Here is a 20,043-nt window from a genome sequence, read left to right as displayed (position 1 = left end):
TTTTAAACAGAGTCTTGCTCTGTCGCCCAGGGTGGAGTGCAGTGGTGTGATCTTGGCTCACTGCAATCTCTGCCTCCTGGCAGAGATTCCCTTGAGGCAAGCAATTCCCTTTTCTCAGCCTCCTGAGTAGCTGGGACTACAGGTGCCCACCACCATGCCCCGCTAATTTTTCTTTTTTATTTTCAGACAGTTTGACTCTTGTTGCCTAGGCTGGAATGCAATGGCACGAACTCGGTCTACCGCAACCTCCACCTCCCTGGTTCAGGTGATTCTCCTGCCTCAGCCTCTTGAGTAGCTGGGATTACAGGCACGTGCCACCATGCCCAGCATTTTGTCTTTTTAGTAGAGACAGGGTCTCTCTATGTTGGTCAGGCTGGTCTCAAACTCCTGACCTCAGGTGATCTGCCCGCCTTGGTTTCCCAAAGTGCTGGGATTATAGGCGTGAGCCACCAAGCCCAGTTAATTTTTTTAATTTTTTATTTTTAGTAGAGACAGGGTTGCACCATGTTGGCCAGGCCAGTCTTGAACTCCCGACCTCAAGTGATCCACCTGCCTTGGCCTCTCAAAGTGCTGGGATTGCAGGTGTAAGCACTGCGCCCAGCCTAAATGTTGAACTTTAGAGGATTTATTTATTTAATAATCAGACACTAGTCTGATATATAAACTAGATATAATGCAAATAGCCAAAATGTTCTTAAATGTCTCACCTTGGATCAGGGAAAACTGATACCCAGAGAGGGAAGGAAGCTGTTGCAGTCACCCAGCTGATCCTCAAAGCACAGAAGGTGTCAGACACCCTGCCTGTCTCTTGTGTGACAGGCTCTGGCCTTGCTCTGCCCCCTCTACCCCCTCCACCCCGCAGTAGCTTTCCACAGCCCCACAACCAGGATCAAGAAGGAGCCCCAGAGTCCCTGCACAGACCCGGCCCTGTCCTGCAGCAGGAAGCCGCCACTCCCCTACCACCATGGCGAGCAGTGCCTTTACTCCAGGTGAGCCCCAGCCAGACCCGGTAAAAGGTAGGGGAAGGGTGTCCGGAGAAGGGAGGCAGGGGCAGAGGCAGCAGCTGATTTTTTAGACAAAGGATTTTCCAGCTCCTATAAGGAAGCAATACAACTAAAGATTTCCTCTAAATATTCAGATGGAAAATACAGCAGGGGGCCTCAGGAATACAAACGGAAGCCAGAGCAGAGTCTGTTTCCACCAGCAGGCCCACTGTCCCCCTAAACCACTGCTCTGAGCAACGAATACCAGGTGTTCGACCAGCCTGGGCAACAGAGGGAGACCGTCCCTGAAAAAAGAAGAGTTCGCTAGGGCTGACTGTGGCTTCTGTGGTTCCCTTCTCAGCCCCCTCTATCCTTCTGCCATAATCCTGGTGACCTCACTTTCCTAGGAATGAAGGGTTCAAAGATGCTTGCCAGCTTCTCTGCTCCCTCACCCCTCTCTCCTTCTCGACTCCAGTGCCTATGACCCCCCCAGACAAACTGCCATCAAGTCCCCTGCCCCTGGTGCCCTTGGACAGTCGCCCCTGCAGCCCTTTCCCCGGGCAGAGCAACGGAATTTCCTGAGATCCTCTGGCACCTCCCAGCCCCACCCTGGCCATGGGTACCTTGGGGAACATAGGTAAGGAGACAGGGAAACCCCGCTGCTTGTGGGCCCAGGTCTCAGTTTTTCTTCAGTTCCTGAGTGTTCTCCATAAAGACTTGAGCTGCGGGGCGGTGGGGGTGGGGGGCAGCAGAGTAGAGAGGGAGAGATACTGACACTCCAACCCCCTAGACCCCATTCCAGAGCCCACTCTGTAAGCCTGAGAGTAACAGGCTTGAGGAGGGATTAAAGTTCTATTCTCCTCCTTCTCCATCCAACCACATCCAGCTCCGTCTTCCAGCAGCCCCTGGACATTTGCCACAACTTCACATCTCAGGGAGGAGGCCGGGAACCCCTCCCAGCCCCTTACCAACACCAGCTGTCGGAGCCCTGCCCACCCTATCCCCAGCAGAGCTTCAAGCAAGAATACCATGACCCCCTGTATGAACAGGCGGGCCAGCCGACCATGGACCAGGGTGGGGTCAATGGGCACAGGTACCCAGGGGCGGGGGTGGTGATCAAACAGGAGCAGACGGACTTCGCCTACGACTCAGGTAAGAGACTGGGGTGCGGCAGGGTGGCATGTGATCAAGTGAAGAGTTCGGTTAAGCCCAGAATGTCTCCCGAGCTTTTTATATCCCTGTTTACCATTTCGTACATCCAACCCACCCACCCCCCTTTTTTTTTTTTTTCATAATTTCAAAAGAATTATCATTTTTCTTTCTTCTTTTTTTTTTTTGAGACGTAAGTCAATTCTGGGGCTCAGGCTGGGATGCAGTGGTGCCATCTTTGCTCACCGCAACCTCTGCCTCCCAGGTTCAAGCGCTTCTTGAGCCTCTGCCTCACGAGTAGCTGGGATTACAGGCATCAGCAACTACGCCCAGCTAATTTTTGTGTTTTTAATAGAGACAAGGTTTCACCATATTGGCCTGTCTGGTCTGGAACTCCTGACCTCATGTGATTTGCCTGCTTCTGCCTTCCAACGTGCTGAGATTACAGGCATGAGCCACCTCACCCAGCCAAATTGCTACTTTTCTTTCTTTCTTTCTTTCTTTCTTTCTTTCTTTCTTTCTTTCTTTCTTTCTTTTTTTTTTTTTTTTTTTTTTTTTTTTTTTTTTTTTTTTTTTTTTTGTGATAGAGTCTCGCTCTATTGCCCAGGCTGGAGTGCACTGGCATGATCTTGGCTCACTGCAACCAACCTCCACCTCCTGGGTTCAAGCGATTCTCCTGCCTCAGCCTCCCGAGTAGCTACAGGTGCATGCCACCACACCTGGCTAATTTTTCTGTATTTTTAGTAAAGATGGGATTTCACCCTGTTACCCAGGATGGTCTTGATCTCCTGACCTCATGATCTTCCAGTCTGGGCCGCCTCCCAAAGTGCTGGGATTATAGGTGTGAGCCACTATGCCCAGCCTATTGTTAATTTTCAATTAGCAAACCTATATTCAGATTAAAAGATAAACAACCCTCCCCCATGGTGATTTATCTGTAATCCCAGCACTTTAGGAGGCCAAGGTGGGAGGATCGCCTGAGCCTAGGAGTTAGTTCAAGGCCGGCCTGGGCAACAAAGTGAGATCTCCTGTCTGTTTATAAAAAAGTAAAATAAACATAAAATAAAGGGGGATGTAGATCCTGCCCTCAGGAAGCTTGTGACTTAATAGGAAAGTTAAGGCATTTATTTCTATTGAACAGGTGTTTGAGGTTTTAATTACCCACAAAGACCAAACTACTGTGATGGGAACATGAGTGTGCAGAGTTGGGAAATACAGAGATGAATAGGATGTGTCTGGTCCCTATCCCCACAGAAGTTAAAAAACACAAAGGGATTTGAATGAAGAGAAACATGAACTTGAAACTAGCCAGGCTCATCTTCTTTCTAGTTCTCAGTAGGAGTGCAGGGTGTTTTGTTTGTTTGTTTGCATGTTTTGAGACAGAGTCTCCCTCTGGAGACTCACCCAGGCTGGAGTGCAGTGATGCGTGTGTTTGTTTTGAGACAGTCTCACTCTGTTGCCCAGGCTGGAGTGCAGTGGTGCGATCTCAGCTCACTGCAACCCTCACCACCTGGGTTCAAGTGATTCTCATGCCTCAGCCTCCCAAGTAGCTGGGATTACAGGCGCCCACCACCACAGCTGGCTAATTTTTGCATTTTTAGTAGAGACGGAGTTTCATCATGTTGGCAGGTTAATACGTGGTTTGCACATCCTGTTTGAGCCTCCCAGTTGATGTATGCCCTGGCCAGAGGCTGGGCACTGGAAGTAGGAACTTATTTAAGTTCTAGTTCCACCTGACTGCTGACTGGAGTGAAATGCACTCAGCTATGTTCATAAATAGCTATAGTTCAAGGCCCCAAGGGCTGAGGGAGGGCCAGTCCCAGGAAGGGCCCAGAAAACCCTGCCTTTTCTTCTTTCCTCCTGCCTTTTGTTACATTGTTACTAGCCCCAAATCTGAGTTTATTAGAGTAGGCCCAGAGCCAGCTAGAACTTTAGAATTTCTCTTTTTGTGGTGCCCACAACCTTTCAGGGGCAGGGGGATGAGCCGCAAACCCCTAGGCTGTCCGACTGAGAACCGGATGGGTGCTCCTGTCCTCAAATCCAGGGCCTAAGTCTGACCCAGGCTTGGCAGTGAGCTGGGAGAGGAGGAGGGAGGCACTCTTGCCGCTGACCTTCAAAGGCTATAGACCAGAGGGGATCATGTTACATGCCCTTGAACTCCTGCCCCTCCCCCAGCTACGCCTGAATGGAGTCAGGAATTCCATTCACAAAATGGATGCATGAATGAGCCCACCCTCCCGCCTCCTCCCTGAGGTGTCGGGTTTCACCATCTTCTCATTCATAGGTGGGAGTGGAGTGGAGTGGGGGGAGGGCGGGAAGGGGTTGGAACTTGAACGGGTGGCTTTACGCAGCCGCCTCCCCGATGTAGAGTGGGGAGGTTCCTATCCTATGGAATGGAATGAAATGAAGTGGAATGTGCTCTGTTAGACCTGAAAAAACAAGGCCCAGTGCCCACTGCCTCTTCCCCAGGTGCATGCAGGCACACACTCTCAGTTTCAGTCACACACACACGTGCGCACAGGACTGGGAATCTGACCTGCTGACCGGACATTTGTCCATTCTGAGGGAGTCAGGCGTGGACACCGAACCCTTTCTCCGGACGTTCATCTCGCCCTCCCTCCCTCTGAACCCGTAGGAAACAGCTGCTCCCTGGCAGCTTGGGCCTTGCAGAACAGCTTGCCCAGCCCCCGCTGCTGCCTTCCATGGCCTCCGCCCCAGCCCTCAAGTTGAGGGGCTCCAGCTTCACACTCCCTCTGGGTGAACTTCCCCTGGGATTTTGTGGTTGGCAGGCAACTTGGGCAAAGAATAGTCACCAGGAAGCAGGCCGGAAGGAAGAACTTTTTTTTTTGAGACTTAAGTCTCATTCTGTTGCCCAGGCTGGAGTGCAATGGCGGGATCTCTGCTCACCACAATTGTTGCCTCCCGGATTCAAGCAATTCTCCTGTCTCAGCCTGCTGGGTAGCTGGGATTACAGGCAAGCGCCACCACGCCTGGCTAATTTTTTTGTATTTTTAGTAGAGATGGGATTCACCATGTTGGTCAGGCTGGTCTCAAACTCCTGACCTCGTGATCCACCCACCTTGGCCTCCCAAAGTGCTGGGATTACAGGCGTGAGCCACCGAGCCAGCCTAGGAAGAACTTCTTGAATGTGGATAGGATTTCCTCCTCCCCTCCCCCCCAGCTCCACCCTAGCCACCTCTCACATTCCCCTTTCTTCCCCACAGATCTCACCGGGTGTGCATCAGTGTACCTCCACACAGAGGGCTTCCCCGGGCCCTCTCCAGGTGACGGGGCCATGGGTAAGGCAGTTCCCCTTCCCCTGCCAAGCCCTCCATGTTGGGGGAGGGAGTGCTGCCATGGGGGAGGGTCTCCCTGGCCAGAAGTCCCTCTGGACTCTGGAGTTTCATCAGTGAACCCCCAAATCTGAGCAACCCCTAACTTCCTCCACAAGGCTATGGCTATGAGAAAACTCTGCGACCATTCCCAGATGATGTCTGCGTTGTCCCTGAGAAATTTGAAGGTCAGAGAAGTGACTGTTCATGGGAGGGTCAAGGTCTTATGCTGTGTCCCCGAAGGAGTCACATCACGTTTCATGGTTGCAAGAGGGTGGGACCCATAGAAAAGTGCCTGGGGAGACCCCTTGGAGAAATCCCTGGGGTGAGGGGAGGCAGTTGCTTGGGGGACCAAAAGACCCAAACCCCACACTTCCTATTTTCATGTTCCCCAGGAGACATCAAGCAGGAAGGGGTTGGTGCATTTCGAGAGGGGCCACCCTACCAGCGCCGGGGTGCCCTGCAGCTGTGGCAATTTCTGGTGGCCCTGCTGGATGACCCAACAAATGCCCATTTCATTGCCTGGACGGGCCGGGGAATGGAGTTCAAGCTCATTGAGCCTGAGGAGGTGGGCCTCTCAGATATCCCCAGCCCTCCTTTCTAAAGTTGAGGGCCTGGAGATGGGAGAACCTGGGGAATGGTGGCATGTGCCTCCATCATGATCCTTGCTTTACCTGACTGGAATTCTTGCCAAGCCTAAGTTTATGCGCTGATGCTTTGTTGCCAGGCTGGCGTAGTACTTTGCACTGAGAATCTCAAGTGCTCTTTCTGACCTTTCCCCCATGTTTTTTCCTCTGCCAAGGTAGCATCTCCACCCCAAAACTCTTTTGTCCCCAGGTTGCCAGGCTCTGGGGCATCCAGAAGAACCGGCCAGCCATGAATTATGACAAGCTGAGCCGCTCGCTCCGATACTACTATGAGAAAGGCATCATGCAGAAGGTGGGAGCTGTGGGTCCAGGGACAAGGTGGTGGGGGCAGTGGCTGTGGGAAGCTAATGGGGAGAGGGTCAGAAGGGCAGTTCTCAGCAACTCTGTAGGATCAGTTAATGAATCAGTCAGAGGGACAAGAAATTGTGCACAATCCCAAGGTTCTCCTCTCCCAAAAACGTGCTACACTGGAACTGAGAAGCCCCAAGCAGGGAGAAATTGAAATGAAAAAGGAGGAAGAACCGTGAAGGGAGAGTCAGCTTCTCAGGGGAACCAGCATGGGAGAGAAATGCCCTGAGCATCTGCCTGGACTGGTAGAAGGCTGCATTCCCCACTCCCCCACCTTACCCCATACCAAGGCTGCGGGGCTAGCCAGGCTGACTAGCCCTTCTCTCTCCCCATAGGTGGCTGGAGAGCGTTACGTGTACAAGTTTGTGTGTGAGCCCGAGGCCCTCTTCTCTTTGGCCTTCCCGGACAATCAGCGTCCAGCTCTGAAGGCCGAGTTTGACCGGCCGGTCAGTGAGGAGGACACAGTCCCTTTGTCCCACTTGGACGAGAGTCCCGCCTACCTCCCGGAGCTCGCTGTCCCTGCCCAGCTGTTTGGCCCCAAGGGTGGCTACTCTTACTAGCCCCCAGCGGCTATTCCCTCTGCCGCAGGTGGGTGCTGCCCTGCGTACATATAGTTGAATTTGGTGTTGGGGAAACCTTCATCTGAAACCCACAGATGACTCTGGGCAGATCCCCACTGTCCTACCAGTTGCCCTGGCCCAGACTCTGAGCTGCTCACCAGTCACTGGGAAGGAAAAGTGGAGAAATGGCAAGTCTATAAAGGTGGAGTCTCAGAAACTCCCCTGGGGGCTCCACCTGGGCCCTGGGGGAATTCAGCTCAGCTTCTTCCCAGGTCCTGCTTCCTGTGTCCACGCCCCCTACACCTTTTCCCCAACCACAGAGAACAAGAGTTTGTTCTGTTCTGGGGGACAGAGAAGGCGCTTCCCAACTTAAACTGGCATGAGAGAGAGGAGGTTCACTGAGATCCCCAGATCGTCCCACTGCGCGGAGACAGAAGCCTGGACTCTGCCCCAAGCTGTGGCCCCGGGTGGGTTCCGGCTTGTCAGTTCTTGGTGCTCTGTGTTCCCGGAGGCAGGGGGAGGTTGAAGAAAGGAACCTGGGATGGGGGGTGCTGGGTGGAAGCCGAGAGGGATGGGTTCCTGCTCCAAGGGGCCCTTTACCTTTCTTCCGCCCTTTCCTAGGCCCAGTTTCCACTTCCACCTCCACCACATCTACCAGACCTTAATAAAGCCCCACTTCTCCCATTAGTTATCCTGTGTCCTCTTTGCTGTCCTGTGAAAACTGACCTGGGGATGGAAAGAGCTCTGGCCTTGGAGCAGAGCTCACTGGTTTGGGGCCAGGCCCTGACATTTAATCCCCATGTGGATTTGAAAAAAGGTACCTATTTTTCTTCTGAAAAATGGGCTTAATGATACCTGCTCTTCCCCCTTCCCAGCATTACTGTGTGAAGATCCAGAAATAATGGACAGGGGTACTTGATAACCTGGACAGGCGTCCCTTGCGCACTTTGAGCCTGCTTCCTGCAGCAGTCTCCCTGGCCCTGCGGGTGGGGCAGGTGGGCCACTGCGTTGCAAGGCTCTTCCCCCTGGGACTTCTTCAGGCAGGGTTTTGGTTTTTGGTTTCTGTGATCCTAACTGTTCCCCTGACCCTGCTGCCCCACATAGACCCCAATTGCATGTCCTCCGCCCTACCTCAGCTCCTAGGTTGCTACTTTTGCTGGGGCTGGGGACAACTGTTTGGAGAATGGGCCAAAGGAGAAAGACTCCCAGGCCAGATGGTACAGGGAGAGGCTAGAGCAGGCCCTGGATTCTGGCCAGTGGAGACTAGATCTTCAGGGGAGTGGGAAACACCTAGATTCTCCTTGCCCAAATTTGGGAGACATCAGAGTCCTGAGGCTGAGATTTTTGGGCGTGGGTAGAAACAGCAAAGCCGACAACAACCTGCGGAGGAAGTATGACTGAGTAGGGGTGACAAGAGGTGGGAGGGGCAGAGTGGGTGCTTCCAGACCCAGCTCCTATGTAAACCACTGCCCGGGAGACAGGCTCAGGTACAAACAGGGGCTCTCGTGTTAAACAGAAATTGCAGCTGTTCTGAGGTTGGGGCCAGCCCAACTCTGTTCATGCCTGAACTGCCAGCAGCCTTGGCCCAGCAACAACCTGAGACCATCCCTTGGAGGGATACCCCAACCACCATCCAAAAATAAAAGGCAACATTACTTCTTCCTAGAAACACAAAACATCAATGTACTGATACACTTCAGAGCAAGAAACAGAAAATAAATTTTAAAAATAACTTTTAAAAATATATAATTTAATTCCACATTAAAGCCAAGCTATCATGGTGGGAAGAAGGTATAAAAATCTGGTGGAGACCCTGAGAGCTGAGTACACACATGAAGAGAGAGGGATTCAGATGAGAAGCAGCATCCAGGGAAAGCGAGGTCTCTGCAGGCTGAGAGGATTGCCTCTGCCCTCTGAACTGTTCATTAGCAGGTCACCAGTCCCAGTTCTTTGTTCAAATCCTCAAACTTGGAGGGGCACTGCTCCAATGAGACAGCTATAGCACCCATGGGGAGGAAGTGCTTTGGGCTGCAGCAGACAGTCAAAGCCAACTCGTCCTGGCAGGATGAAGTAAACCTGGACTGAGGAGCCTGACCCAGCAGCGGAGCTCACACATGCCCCATGGGGACGGTCCCCCCATATACATAAACAGCGCACTCAGCACATGTGCAGAGGCAGGCAACTCCTGAGCCTGCTGCCTGCTGGGTTGGGGTGAACAATATACTTTAATGGCCAAAAAGATCCCAGCTCTCTGCATGAGACCCACATCCTCTCCTGGGCTGTCACTCAATCTTGGGAAATACTGGTTCAATGAAGAGAAACAAGGGCTCCATTGTGTGAGAGCAGCAGGCAAGCTCCCCTTCTGCATCTGGACAGGACCCCCTCCTCTCCCTCAGAGCAGGCTCAGCTCAGCTCCCCACACTGCTTTCCTGATAGTCAAAAGGTCAGACCCCAGCTATGCTGTCATAGCAGAGAAGTGACCTCAGCTCTAGGGTAGAGATGGTCAATGAACACCCACAGAACGGGGATCCTTTTTTCCTCACCTGAGCCAGAAAGATAACCTACCCTGCTGCCATTATCCTTGGCCCATTCAACATTCCTTTTCAACCTCAGCTTAAAACCCAAGCCTCCCTCCCCAGGTGCCAACACTGTCAGTGCTGGGCACTGTCGGGACAGGCTGAGCCACCACATCCAGGAGTTTATTTCTGAATGGGGAAGATTTAGGCTGGAATTAAGACTGGGAGACAGGTGTGGTGGTGTGCACCTATAGTCTGAGCTACTGGGGAGGCTGAGGCGGGAGGATAACTTGAGCCCAGGAGTTTGACGCCAGCCTGGGCTCAAGACCCTATCTCAAAAAAATAAAACCAGATTGGGGAGGTGGATGCCAGTCCCCGTTTCCCCTTTGGCTTCATTTGAGGTCCCTGCTCTGTCTCTCCCCAGAAGGCTTCAAGGCTAACACACAACAATGCCCTGCCCCTTGATGACTGGCCTGGGCTTACTGAAGGCACAAAGACAGAATCAGGAGGCACTCACTCAGCTTAACAAAGGGGCAGGGATCAGCAGTCAGCAGGTTGCCTGGCCTATATTCCTCTCCCTTAGACTCTGAATTGTGTCTTTCGGGTGTGGTTTGCTGCCCAGTGACAATATACATTCCTTTATATCCTGGAATGTTGTATAGTCTCTTTTCGTTTCTGGCATATAGTTCTACAGTAGTTCTAGCATTTACATCACTTCAGAACTTGCTAATAACCTAAGGATGGGAGAAGCAGCACCGTAACAGGATGTGCCCAATCTCCCAGCAGCTTCTGTACAAGCACTACGTCCAGACCAGCTTTCCACCAGTTCCACAACCTGGCCTGGCAAGACCTGCCTGATGTTTTTCTAGGTAAGGAGCCTCCTCTGTGCACTTTGGGAGGCGGAGGCAGGAGGATTGCCTGAAGCCAGGAATTGGAGAGCAGCCTGGGGAACATAGTAAGAGCCCATCTCTATGGGAAGAAAAAAAAAAAAAGAGTCTCCTCAGGAGCTGTGAGGGGGGCACAAGGAGGTGGCCATTCCCCAACCAAGTGCCAGGAAAAACCCACAAGAACAAGCCCTGGAGCACAGATCCAGGCAGCACAGACCAGCTGAGAGGAGAGGTGTTATGTTTGTTTTCTGTTTGGGGTGGGAAAAGGGAGGTTTTTACCATAAAATTCCTTTGTTAAAGTCCATCCAGGACCTCAGGGGAAAAAAATAAAAACAAAATAAAATAAAAGCCGTGTTGTTACTTAGTATGTTTCAAAAGGAAATGGGACATGCTGCATGTTGTGAATGTGGCAGGAGGTTGAGGGAGCAGGGAACCTTCTGTGTTTAATACGTGGCATCCGTAACCACTCAGGCCTCCAGACTGACGCGCTCTGTGGAGAGGACGTGGTTAATCATGGGGCGATCCCCCAGCACGGCCGCTGATGCTGAAAGACAAGGCTGGAGGTCTGGGCTGTACATCACTTCTGAGCCCAAAGAGGCCCTGCGCTTCTGGTTTTAGGGGATTCTCATCATGTGCACCCAAGCACAGATGCTAAATCTCCCTCAGCCTGTGCCCAGGCCAGTATCCTACCCTTTCAGCTAAACGAAACAGTCACAGAAAATCATTTTAGATTCCTTAAGAAAATAAATATTTCCATGGAGGTCAAACCAAAGTACAGGGGCTGGAGAAGGGGTGGGAAGCCCTGGGGCACACACTTTAGACGAGCACAGTAGCTCCTGCCAGCTGGGGCATCAGCGCCCTCCCCATGTCCCTGCACGAGACACTCACCCACTCTCCTTTCCCACCCTGGGACTGCACAAGTTGCCCCTTTCTTGAAGTTGATGCAATGTCTCCGTGTTAGCTATGAGCTCCCAACAGGCCCCAAGGACTTGGGTTGATGGGGGCTGGAGGCTCTTGCCAAAGCCAAGTCTAAATCCCTGTTTCTATTTTATTAGCAGGGAAGAAATGAGAGTCAAGTTGAGAAAATGCCCAGTTAAGACAGTCAGTCACAGGACAGCTGTATTCTCAGGACCAGCCTGTCATCAATGAGAATAAGTCCAAGCCCCGGGCTACTGCTGCCGGAGAGGCAAATGAACACGCTTGCCTTTCAGCGCCGTCGGAAGGCCCGGGATATTCTCCAGGCATTGGGTTCCTCATAGCGGTTGTACAAGGGTTCCAGACGCTGCTGCTTCTTCTGTTTGCTTAGCTTAGTTGGGTCGGAGACCTTGAAGAAGGCTGGGGCAAACTCCACAAGCCACCGGGGGTCGATGGTGGTAACCTCACGCATGTATTCCTTGGTGGTCAGCACCAGCTCGTGGTATACCACCCTATCGGGGGAGAGAGACAGAACTCAAGCCTCTGGATGCAGGTTCCACTCTACGGTCAACCTGATCCCTAGTAGGCCTCAGCTCAGCTTACATTTTATCCTCTTACCACTCACGCCTGACCCCTACAAGACTGCAGACTGTTTATGATAGCCACACCCAATACTGAAGCACCTGCACACCTCTAACCACAAGAAAGGTCTCAGGAGAATGTGTTCTAGTCCTGGCTCTGGCTCTAACTAGTTAAGTGACATGGAGCCAGTCACATCCCTTCTCTAATCTGCTTCTTGCTCTACAGGGTGGCTTATTAGAATGTTTCCACAGAAATCTAGGGCCCTGAAGAGGGGTCTCACACACTGCCACAAGGGATGGGAAGGCCAAACAGGCAAGAAGCTACATTTCTAACCCTTCTACTGTGATAACATGGTGGTTTTGAATCAGTTTTATATTAGGGTTCTAGAGAAAGAGTCCTTTTTTAAAAAAAATTGTTACTTTAAAACTACATCTCTAGGTAGTTTTTTTAAACCACAAATTTTTTTTCAACTAGGTCTCACTCCTATGATTTTAATTCTCGCATAGGGTTTGATACGTTGTGCTTAATTCAGGTTTCTGCTGCTCAAGAAATGCAAGCAATGTTATAACAGGAAGTACTGGGAATAGGGACCCTGGGATGCATCCACCTACCATTCTGGCTGTCTGTTGAAGAGGGCACTGGAAGGATGGATGTAGACCACCTGCTGGTCGATCAGCGTCCGGTAACCCTCCTGCGGGTCTTTCTTGGCGGCATTACGGAAGAACCCACTGCAGATGGCCTTCTGTACTCGGACTGTGGACTTGCCACAGGAAACAACATCCAGCTTGTGTCTATCAAGATAGGACAAAAGATGTGACCCCACTCTGCTTTCAGAGGTTTTATTTTCCACAATGGCAGTGCCCAACACCCCCATCTTGGGGTGCCCAGAGTAGTCACCAGGACCTTCCTTCCAGCCCTAAGTGTACTACAGAGGCAGCTCTACACAGTGGGCAGACGGAGGCACTCAGAGGCAGATATTTTGTTTAGACGCGAATTCAATTCCAGAGTAATAATGTTCCAGAGGCTTGTAAACAAAGAGCATTTCTTCAACAACTGACAAATAATCTTCCCTTAGGAACTTTCTGAGGTAATTCTCAGCCATACCCTGGCTTGGGCAGAAGGAATATAACAAAGATGGAAAAGCTGGAGGAAGAGGGTTATGTGAGGAGCAAGAGAAAAGGTGCCTATAGCTTTATAGGTACACACAGATGAACAGACATGATACTCAAGGTGGTTCAACTCAAACATGGGGAGTCATCAGATTCCGGCCTACCTGTCCATTATGCCTAACATCTGCTTGCGAATGTCCTGGGCCCGGCGCAGGGAACGAGCCTGGATAAAGTTCTCATAGCACCATGGGTTGGAGAACTTGTTATTCTTCCAGGAGTTGTACACAGCTAGCAGGGTGAGGTGGTCCCCTTCAGTCTGGTGGAATTTGGCCTTCTTCTGATCTGCAAGGGCTTGTTTATCCTGCCAAGCAGTGGGACAGAGGATCATTTCCGACCCAACAGCTACTAACTGAACATGGAGCAATTCTAGGGAGCCCTAAAAGGCCCTATGAAAAGTGTCCACATCAGGCCAGGCATGATGGCTCGGGCCTGTAATCCTAGAATTTTGGGAGGCTGAGGCAAGAGGATCACTTGAGGCCAGGAGTTTGAGACCTGGCCAACATGGTGCAACCCCATCTCTACTAAAAATACAAAAATTAGCAGGGCATGGTGGTGCACGCCTGTAATCCCAGCTGCTCCGGAGGCTGAGGCAGGAAAATTGCTTGAACCCGGGAGGCGGAGACTGCAAGACTGCGCCACTGCACTCCAGCCTGGGGGACGGAGTGAGGCTCCATCTCAAAAAAAAAAAAAAATTTCCACATCAGCATTGGAATGGCAACAGGCCAACTACCCCAACTTCACAGCACCCCATCTAAACCTGGATGTGAACTTCCTACCTTGGGCCTATAGAAGACGTTCTGCACAGACAGCATGGATACAATGGTCAGCATTTCCTCACTGCAGCCCAGATGCACAGACATGATGAGCATTTTGCATAGCATTGGCTCCAGAGGAAACTCTGCCATCTAGAGGGAGAAAGAAAAACGACAACTACTTCCCTGTGGAAGACACTTTTGGATTCACCATAGCAAGACCTTGGTAGCAACACAGATTTTCCTAAAGCATAATGATGCTGTGGGATGCCTTTCTCTATCAGAAGAATGCTGTTGTTTATTCTTTTCCCAAATAAAATCCAAAGGGATGTATGTGACCAAGCACATAACTACTGTTGGGGTAGGTGAGAATTTTGCAGATGCCTTTTCTAAGTAAGGCTAGACTCACTAATATATCCTGAGGCAAAATTAACTGTGAACACCTTTTTCCATAAAGACGAAACAGTTTAAAGTGATAGTGGAGAAATTCAGGTTAAAAACAAGCATTGATAATTCTACTCAAAGCTTATCCACGGTCTCAACTCTTGATTTTGTACAGACCAAAGGATGTGAAAGGCTGACCAGGGAATCTTCCCAAAAGCACAGAAAGTTAAGTCTGTCCCCTACCCGGCGGCCCAAGCGAGTGAGCAGGCCCTCGTCGTCCAGGGCCCCCAGTGTATACAGCTGCTCCATGGCGGTGATCAAAGTTTCCATTGGTGGGGCATCCATGAAATCAAAGGACAGCAGGTCATTGATACCCATGGCCTAGAACAGAAAGGAACAAGGCAGGTGATAAGAGGGTCGGTCTAGCCAGTGTTAGCATGTGGGGAAGCTATTTGTTACTTTATTTCCCATTTCTTCAATTGCAATTAGGAAGTCACCAGTGAGATTGATGTAACTTCCAGGGCTGGGCCACAGAAAACTCAGACTATTATAATAGAAAGCACATACCTGAGACAGAGTCTCACTCTGTCATCCAGGCTGGAGTACAGTGGCCCAATCTCAGCTCAATGCAGCCTCCACCTCCCGGGTTCAAGCAATTCTCCTGCCTCAGCATCCCGTCTAGCTGGGATCACAGGCATCTGCCATCATGTCCAGCTAATTTTTGTATTTTCAGTAGTGATGGGGTTTTACCATGTTGGCTGGGCTGGTCTTGGCCAGGCACGGTGCCTCACGTCTGTAATCCCAGCACTTTGGGAGGCCGAGGGGGGCAGATCACGAGGTCAGGAGTTCGAGACCAGCCTGGCCAATATGGTGACACCCCATGTCTACTAAACATACAAAAATTAGCCAGGTATGGTGGCACGTGCCTGTAGTCCCAGCCACTCGGGAGGCTGAGGCAGGAGAATCGCTTGAAGCCGGGAGGCAGAGGTTGCAGTAAGCCGAGATTCCGCCATTGCACTCCAGCCTGGCAACAGAGCAAGCCTCCTTCTTAAAAAAAGAAAAAGAAAAAAGAACTAAAAGCAGACTCAGCATTATTGATAATAGCCAAAAGGGAGAAACAATCCAAATGTTTCTGCTGAAGAATGGATAAACAAAATGTGGTATATACATACAACAGAATAGTAGTCACCCTTAGAAAAGAAATGAATAAACCTTGAAAACAACATGAATAAATCTGGAAAACATTATTCTAAGTGAAACAAGCCAGATACAAAAGAATACTGTATGATTCCACTTAAATGAAGTTATCTAGAATAGACAAATTCACAGAGGTAGAAAGCAGAATAGTAGTTACCAAGTGACAGAGAGGGGGGATTTACTGTTTAAGGAGTACAGAGTTTCTGTTTGGGACAATGAAAAAGTTCTGGAAATGGATGTTGGTGATGGTTGCATAGCACCGTGAATGTATTTAATGCCACTGAATTGTACGCTTTAAAAAGGTTACAATCGTAAATTTTGTTATGTATTTTACAAGAATAATAACAATATAGTCTACCAGCTTGTCCTGTCTCTTGCATACCTCGTTTCTACTACATATCTATGAGGGACCTCGTACCATGCTAGGTGGGAGGGATATAAAGATGGCCAAGATATGGCCTCTGCTTTCAGAGGGTTCACACTGGGTGAGAACTATGTTCACAAAACCACAACACAGTGCAATCTACATGCCTGGCATGTAGCAGGTGTTTAATACATTTATTAGCTAATTTGATGAATAAAAGAAACGACTGAATGATGATGATTCAAGTGTGTATAAAGTGTGATGTGGTAGGACCGAAGCTTTCTATTTCTTTCTCATAAAGTGATTGTGACCATAAACACAGCAGGTGTTCAATACATGCTTATTGTGTGAATAGTAACTATGAGGAATTATGTTAGCAATCATCAAGCTAGGCGCTGTGCCAAGTATCTTCACCTACATTATCTCACTTATCTTTCCAACAAATACTATTTTTTTTTTGAGACAGAGTTTCACTCTTATTGCCCAGGCTGGAGTACAGTGGCATGATCTCAGCTCACCACGATCTCCGCCTCCCGGGTTCAAGCGATTCTCCTGCCTCAGCCTCCCAAGTACTTGGGATTTTAAGCATGCACCACTAAGTCCATCTAATGTTGTATTTTTAGTAGAGATGGGGTTTCTTCATGTTGCTCAGGGTGGTCTCGAAGTCCCAACTTCAGGTGATCTGCCTACCTTGGCCTCCCAAAGTGCTGGGATTACAGGCGTGAGCCACTGCGCCCAGTCTCCAACAAATAATATTAACAGCCCTTTTTTCAGAGAAGAACACAGAGCAGAGGGCAAAGTAAATAAACTTGCCCAAAGTCACACAGTTTGGAGCTGAGGTCTGAGCCACAGATGCCTCTCTGTTGGCACTCCAGAGACTGGAGCAGGTTTCTTTTTTCTTTCTGAAGCTCTGTGTTAGCCTCTCTTACAGGGAATAAATAATAAATGACAATAGAGCACTCTGCACCAGAAAGTGCCAGGGCTCCAGGGTAGCATCAGTGTCGGGGGAAATGCCATCAGCTGGGAAATTACTCGAACAGCTCCTCCTGCCAAAAGAGAATGAACTCCTCACTGGGGACTGAGAGAGGAAGAACAATGATTCAGAATGAAAACCAAGCCCCTGAGAGCCAGTCTGAAATCTGTGCTGACAGTTCCCTTGCAAAGTTTTTGAAGAGGGAGGTTTTTTTCTCTGTTCTAAAGGAACAGAATTGGATCTGAACACTAAAGTGGTTGAGGTTAAGTGTGTTTGTCCACAGTTTGGCATTGATTATATTTTTCTAATTTCCTTTTAGAAAATGCTCCTAACTACAGCCTTTTACAACCTAATATCCTGCTAGTTGTTACGGTAAGAAAAAAATGTGTGTTCACAGCAGACATGCCAACTTAGCCCCAGACCTGCCATGAGAGGCGGTTATCACAGCCTTTTGCATTTCACTCAAAGGGACTGGTTCCATGAGGTTACTAAAGTATTTAACAAGCTTCATAAAACTGGGATTCATTTACGAAGTCCAGGATTAGACTCTTCCACCAACCCATTCTAACCAGTGATTTCTACCTTGAGTGACAGCACCGTGCTTGCTAAGTTGGTTCTCTGGATTTCCGGCACGTTGGTGGTGAGCATTTCATCTCGGTAGGCACGTTCTGTATACAGCCTGTAACACTTCCCTGGGCCTGTTCTCCCAGCTCTGCCAGCTCGTTGCTTTGCCTGAGCCTAGAGGGGTGGGCATATAAAAGCAACATATCTGTTAAACACTGCTTAACAGCTTTACCCAGGATCTCTGTTAAAAGGGGGACAATTAGCAACTGGTAAAATCAGAAATGGTGTTGATTTCACTTCCTTTGGGACCATTTCCAAGACTACCAATGATCTTATCTTTCCCTCTCCATACTCAGCACTTCAGGGATGTTTGTTCAAGGGAGGCAATATAAGCAGGGTTAATGAAAGAAATATTATACAGATCTCAGACATGTCTTTTCAAAATAGTATGGCACAATATAAAAGAGAAAGCAGCCGGCTGCAGTGGCTCACACCTGTAATCCCAACACTTTGGGAAGCCAAGGTAGGCAGATCATGAGGTCAGGAGTTCAAGACCAGCCTGACCAGCACGGTGAAACCCTGTCTCTACTAAAAATACAAAAATTAGCCAGGCATGGTAGTGTGTGCTTGTAATCCCAACTACTCAGGAGGCTGAGGTAGGAGAATCGTTTGAACCCAGGAGGCAGAGGTTGCAGTGAGCCAAGATTGCACCACTGCACTCCAGCCTGAGCAACAAAGCAAGAATCTGTCTCAAAAAAAGAAAGAAAGAAAGCATAAAACAAGATGACAGAACACATCCGCACAGTTATGACCAAAAAGGTAAGTGAAATAAATTATGTCAATCATACAAATGACTTTACAGTCATTTAAAAAATTATGTTTGCAGGCCAGGTGTGGTGACTCACGCCTATAATCGCAGCACTTTGGAAGGCCAAGGCGGGAGATCACCTGAGCCCAGGACCAGCCGGGGCAACATGTTGAAACTCCATCTCTATAAAAAATACAAAAATCAGCTTGGTGTGGTGGCTCATGCCTATAGTCCCAGCTATTCAGGAGGCTCAGATGGGAGGACCACCTGAGCCTGGGGGGGTTGAGGCTGGCTGCAGTGAGCTGTGATCATGCCACTGCACTACAGCCTGGCAACAACAGAGACTGACCCTGACTCTAAAAAAATTAAATAAAAATAAAAATCATGTTTACAATGTTAAGTAACAGAAGAAAATGTTCACTCACATTAAATGCAAAATGCAAGTTACAAAACAATATAATGCTAATTTTGTAAAAAGTCTTTACATATCAACTACTAGAAGGAAATGACTAAGGGAAAAAAACCTAAAATGTGAACAGTGGCCAACTCTGACAGATTTGCAGATGAGGCCTATTTTCTTTAGACTTTACCAAATATTGAACATGTATTATTCCAGTAGGAAAACTAAATACTAAAAAAAAATACAAAACTTCCTACTAATTTGGCTACTAAAATTGTAACCATGAAAGAAATAAACATGAACAAAGACTGGAAAGAAAAAGAGCAAAATCACAACAGTGGATGTAGTAGGATGATGGGTAATTAAATTTTTTTCTTCTATTTTTCAAAAATAATGTAATACTATTTCTGTACTGGGAGAAGAAAACGCTGGTTTAAAAAAAAATTTTTTTTTTTAATGTAGTTTAGCCATAGGTTGCTAGGAAACAATGAATAGCAATCTGAAGAGGGCCGTTTTCTGACAAAACCATCTGTTGTAACAAACAGTACCAAGATTTACAAATTACTATGCCAGCTCCAAACCAAAGGACGGAGTATGAAAGGACAACTAAGCACACAATCCAGGCAGCAATCACGCACAGTGGCTGGACTCCACAGCGTTCTATAGATGTCTCTCTCCAGATCAGGAAAGGCACGCGGAACTAATTTTTTGATGACCACCACCCTGACAAGTGGTATACAGCACACAAGCTAGAGTCAGGTTACCCAGGTTCAAATCTTGGCTCTACTAGCTCTGTGATATTAAGCAAGTCACCTAACCCCTCTGTGCCTCAGGCTCCTCATCTGCGAAAATAATATCTACCACACAGGATCAATGCGAGAATGCATAGAGTCAATGCGCGTATCTAGGACAGTACCTGGTACTTGGTAAGTACACCGTAAGTGGTAGCTAGGATTATTACTTAAGTTTCAAAATAAAAATAGCCTTATGGCTTTTACAAATTATGAAAGTAATACATACCTTTTGTGAAAGACTACATAAAAGTATAAAAGAAGCCAAGTGCGGTGGCTCACGCCCGTAATCCCAGCACTTTGGGAGGCCGAGGCAGGCAGATCACCTGAGGTTCGGAGTTCGAAACCAGCCTGACCAATATGGTGAAACCCCGTCTTAAATAAATAAATAAATAAAAAGTATAAAAGAAAACGCACTTCACCTAGCAGCACCACCCGGAAATAATCTTTGCTAACATTTAGACTACATGCTTTCAATCTTGGGCACACCTCACTCATACATACACTGCAGAAATGCACACCATCTTTTTTTTTTTTCCTGAGAAGTCTAAGGTTGAAACACCATCTATTTTTATTTTTTATTTATTTATTTATTTATTTATTTTTGAGACGGAGTTTCGCCCTTGTTACCCAGGCTGGAGTGCAATGGCGCGATATCGGCTCACCGCAACCTCCGCCTCCTGGGTTCAGGCAATTCTCCTGCCTCAGCCTCCTGAGTAGCT

At 48.8% G+C, this 20,043-nt stretch overlaps 2 protein-coding genes across 14 annotated transcripts in view; one reads left to right on the top strand and one right to left on the bottom strand.

Annotated features, from left to right (window-relative positions):
* ETV4 (ETS variant transcription factor 4) overlaps positions 1 to 7,706 on the top strand; it is a 19,188-nt gene extending 11,482 nt beyond the window's left edge. For 5 of the 9 annotated variants that reach the window (XM_037734115.1, XM_017516123.2, XM_037734117.1 and 2 more), the window contains 8 exons: positions 863 to 989; positions 1,459 to 1,620; positions 1,870 to 2,135; positions 5,357 to 5,431; positions 5,584 to 5,652; positions 5,860 to 6,032; positions 6,302 to 6,403; positions 6,795 to 7,706. In XM_037734115.1, the coding sequence (XP_037590043.1) occupies positions 863 to 989; positions 1,459 to 1,620; positions 1,870 to 2,135; positions 5,357 to 5,431; positions 5,584 to 5,652; positions 5,860 to 6,032; positions 6,302 to 6,403; positions 6,795 to 7,019 (1,199 nt within the window). In that variant the 3' untranslated portion in view covers positions 7,020 to 7,706. The remainder of the gene's footprint in view (positions 1 to 862; positions 990 to 1,458; positions 1,621 to 1,869; positions 2,136 to 5,356; positions 5,432 to 5,583; positions 5,653 to 5,859; positions 6,033 to 6,301; positions 6,404 to 6,794) is intronic. The other 4 variants (XM_037734114.1, XM_017516124.2, XM_017516125.2 and 1 more) reach the window with 4 other exon arrangements.
* Positions 7,707 to 8,748: 1,042 nt separating this feature from the next.
* Positions 8,749 to 20,043, bottom strand: part of DHX8 (DEAH-box helicase 8) — a 39,834-nt gene continuing 28,539 nt past the window's right edge. For 2 of the 5 annotated variants that reach the window (XM_017516120.2, XM_017516121.2), the window contains exons 18-23: positions 17,341 to 17,496; positions 14,468 to 14,605; positions 13,865 to 13,993; positions 13,193 to 13,389; positions 12,531 to 12,710; positions 8,749 to 9,047 (exon numbers count right to left, since the gene is read on the bottom strand). In XM_017516120.2, the coding sequence (XP_017371609.1) occupies positions 8,945 to 9,047; positions 12,531 to 12,710; positions 13,193 to 13,389; positions 13,865 to 13,993; positions 14,468 to 14,605; positions 17,341 to 17,496 (903 nt within the window). In that variant the 3' untranslated portion in view covers positions 8,749 to 8,944. Of the gene's footprint in view, positions 9,048 to 10,760; positions 11,850 to 12,530; positions 12,711 to 13,192; positions 13,390 to 13,864; positions 13,994 to 14,467; positions 14,606 to 17,340; positions 17,497 to 20,043 lie in introns of those variants that run through there. The other 3 variants (XM_017516117.2, XM_017516118.2, XM_017516119.2) reach the window with 3 other exon arrangements.

The sequence above is a fragment of the Cebus imitator genome, unplaced genomic scaffold (assembly GCF_001604975.1).
Source record: "Cebus imitator isolate Cc_AM_T3 unplaced genomic scaffold, Cebus_imitator-1.0 Scaffold573, whole genome shotgun sequence".
Lineage (NCBI taxonomy): Eukaryota > Metazoa > Chordata > Mammalia > Primates > Cebidae > Cebus > Cebus imitator.
This window is presented reverse-complemented; position numbering and strand designations above follow the sequence as displayed.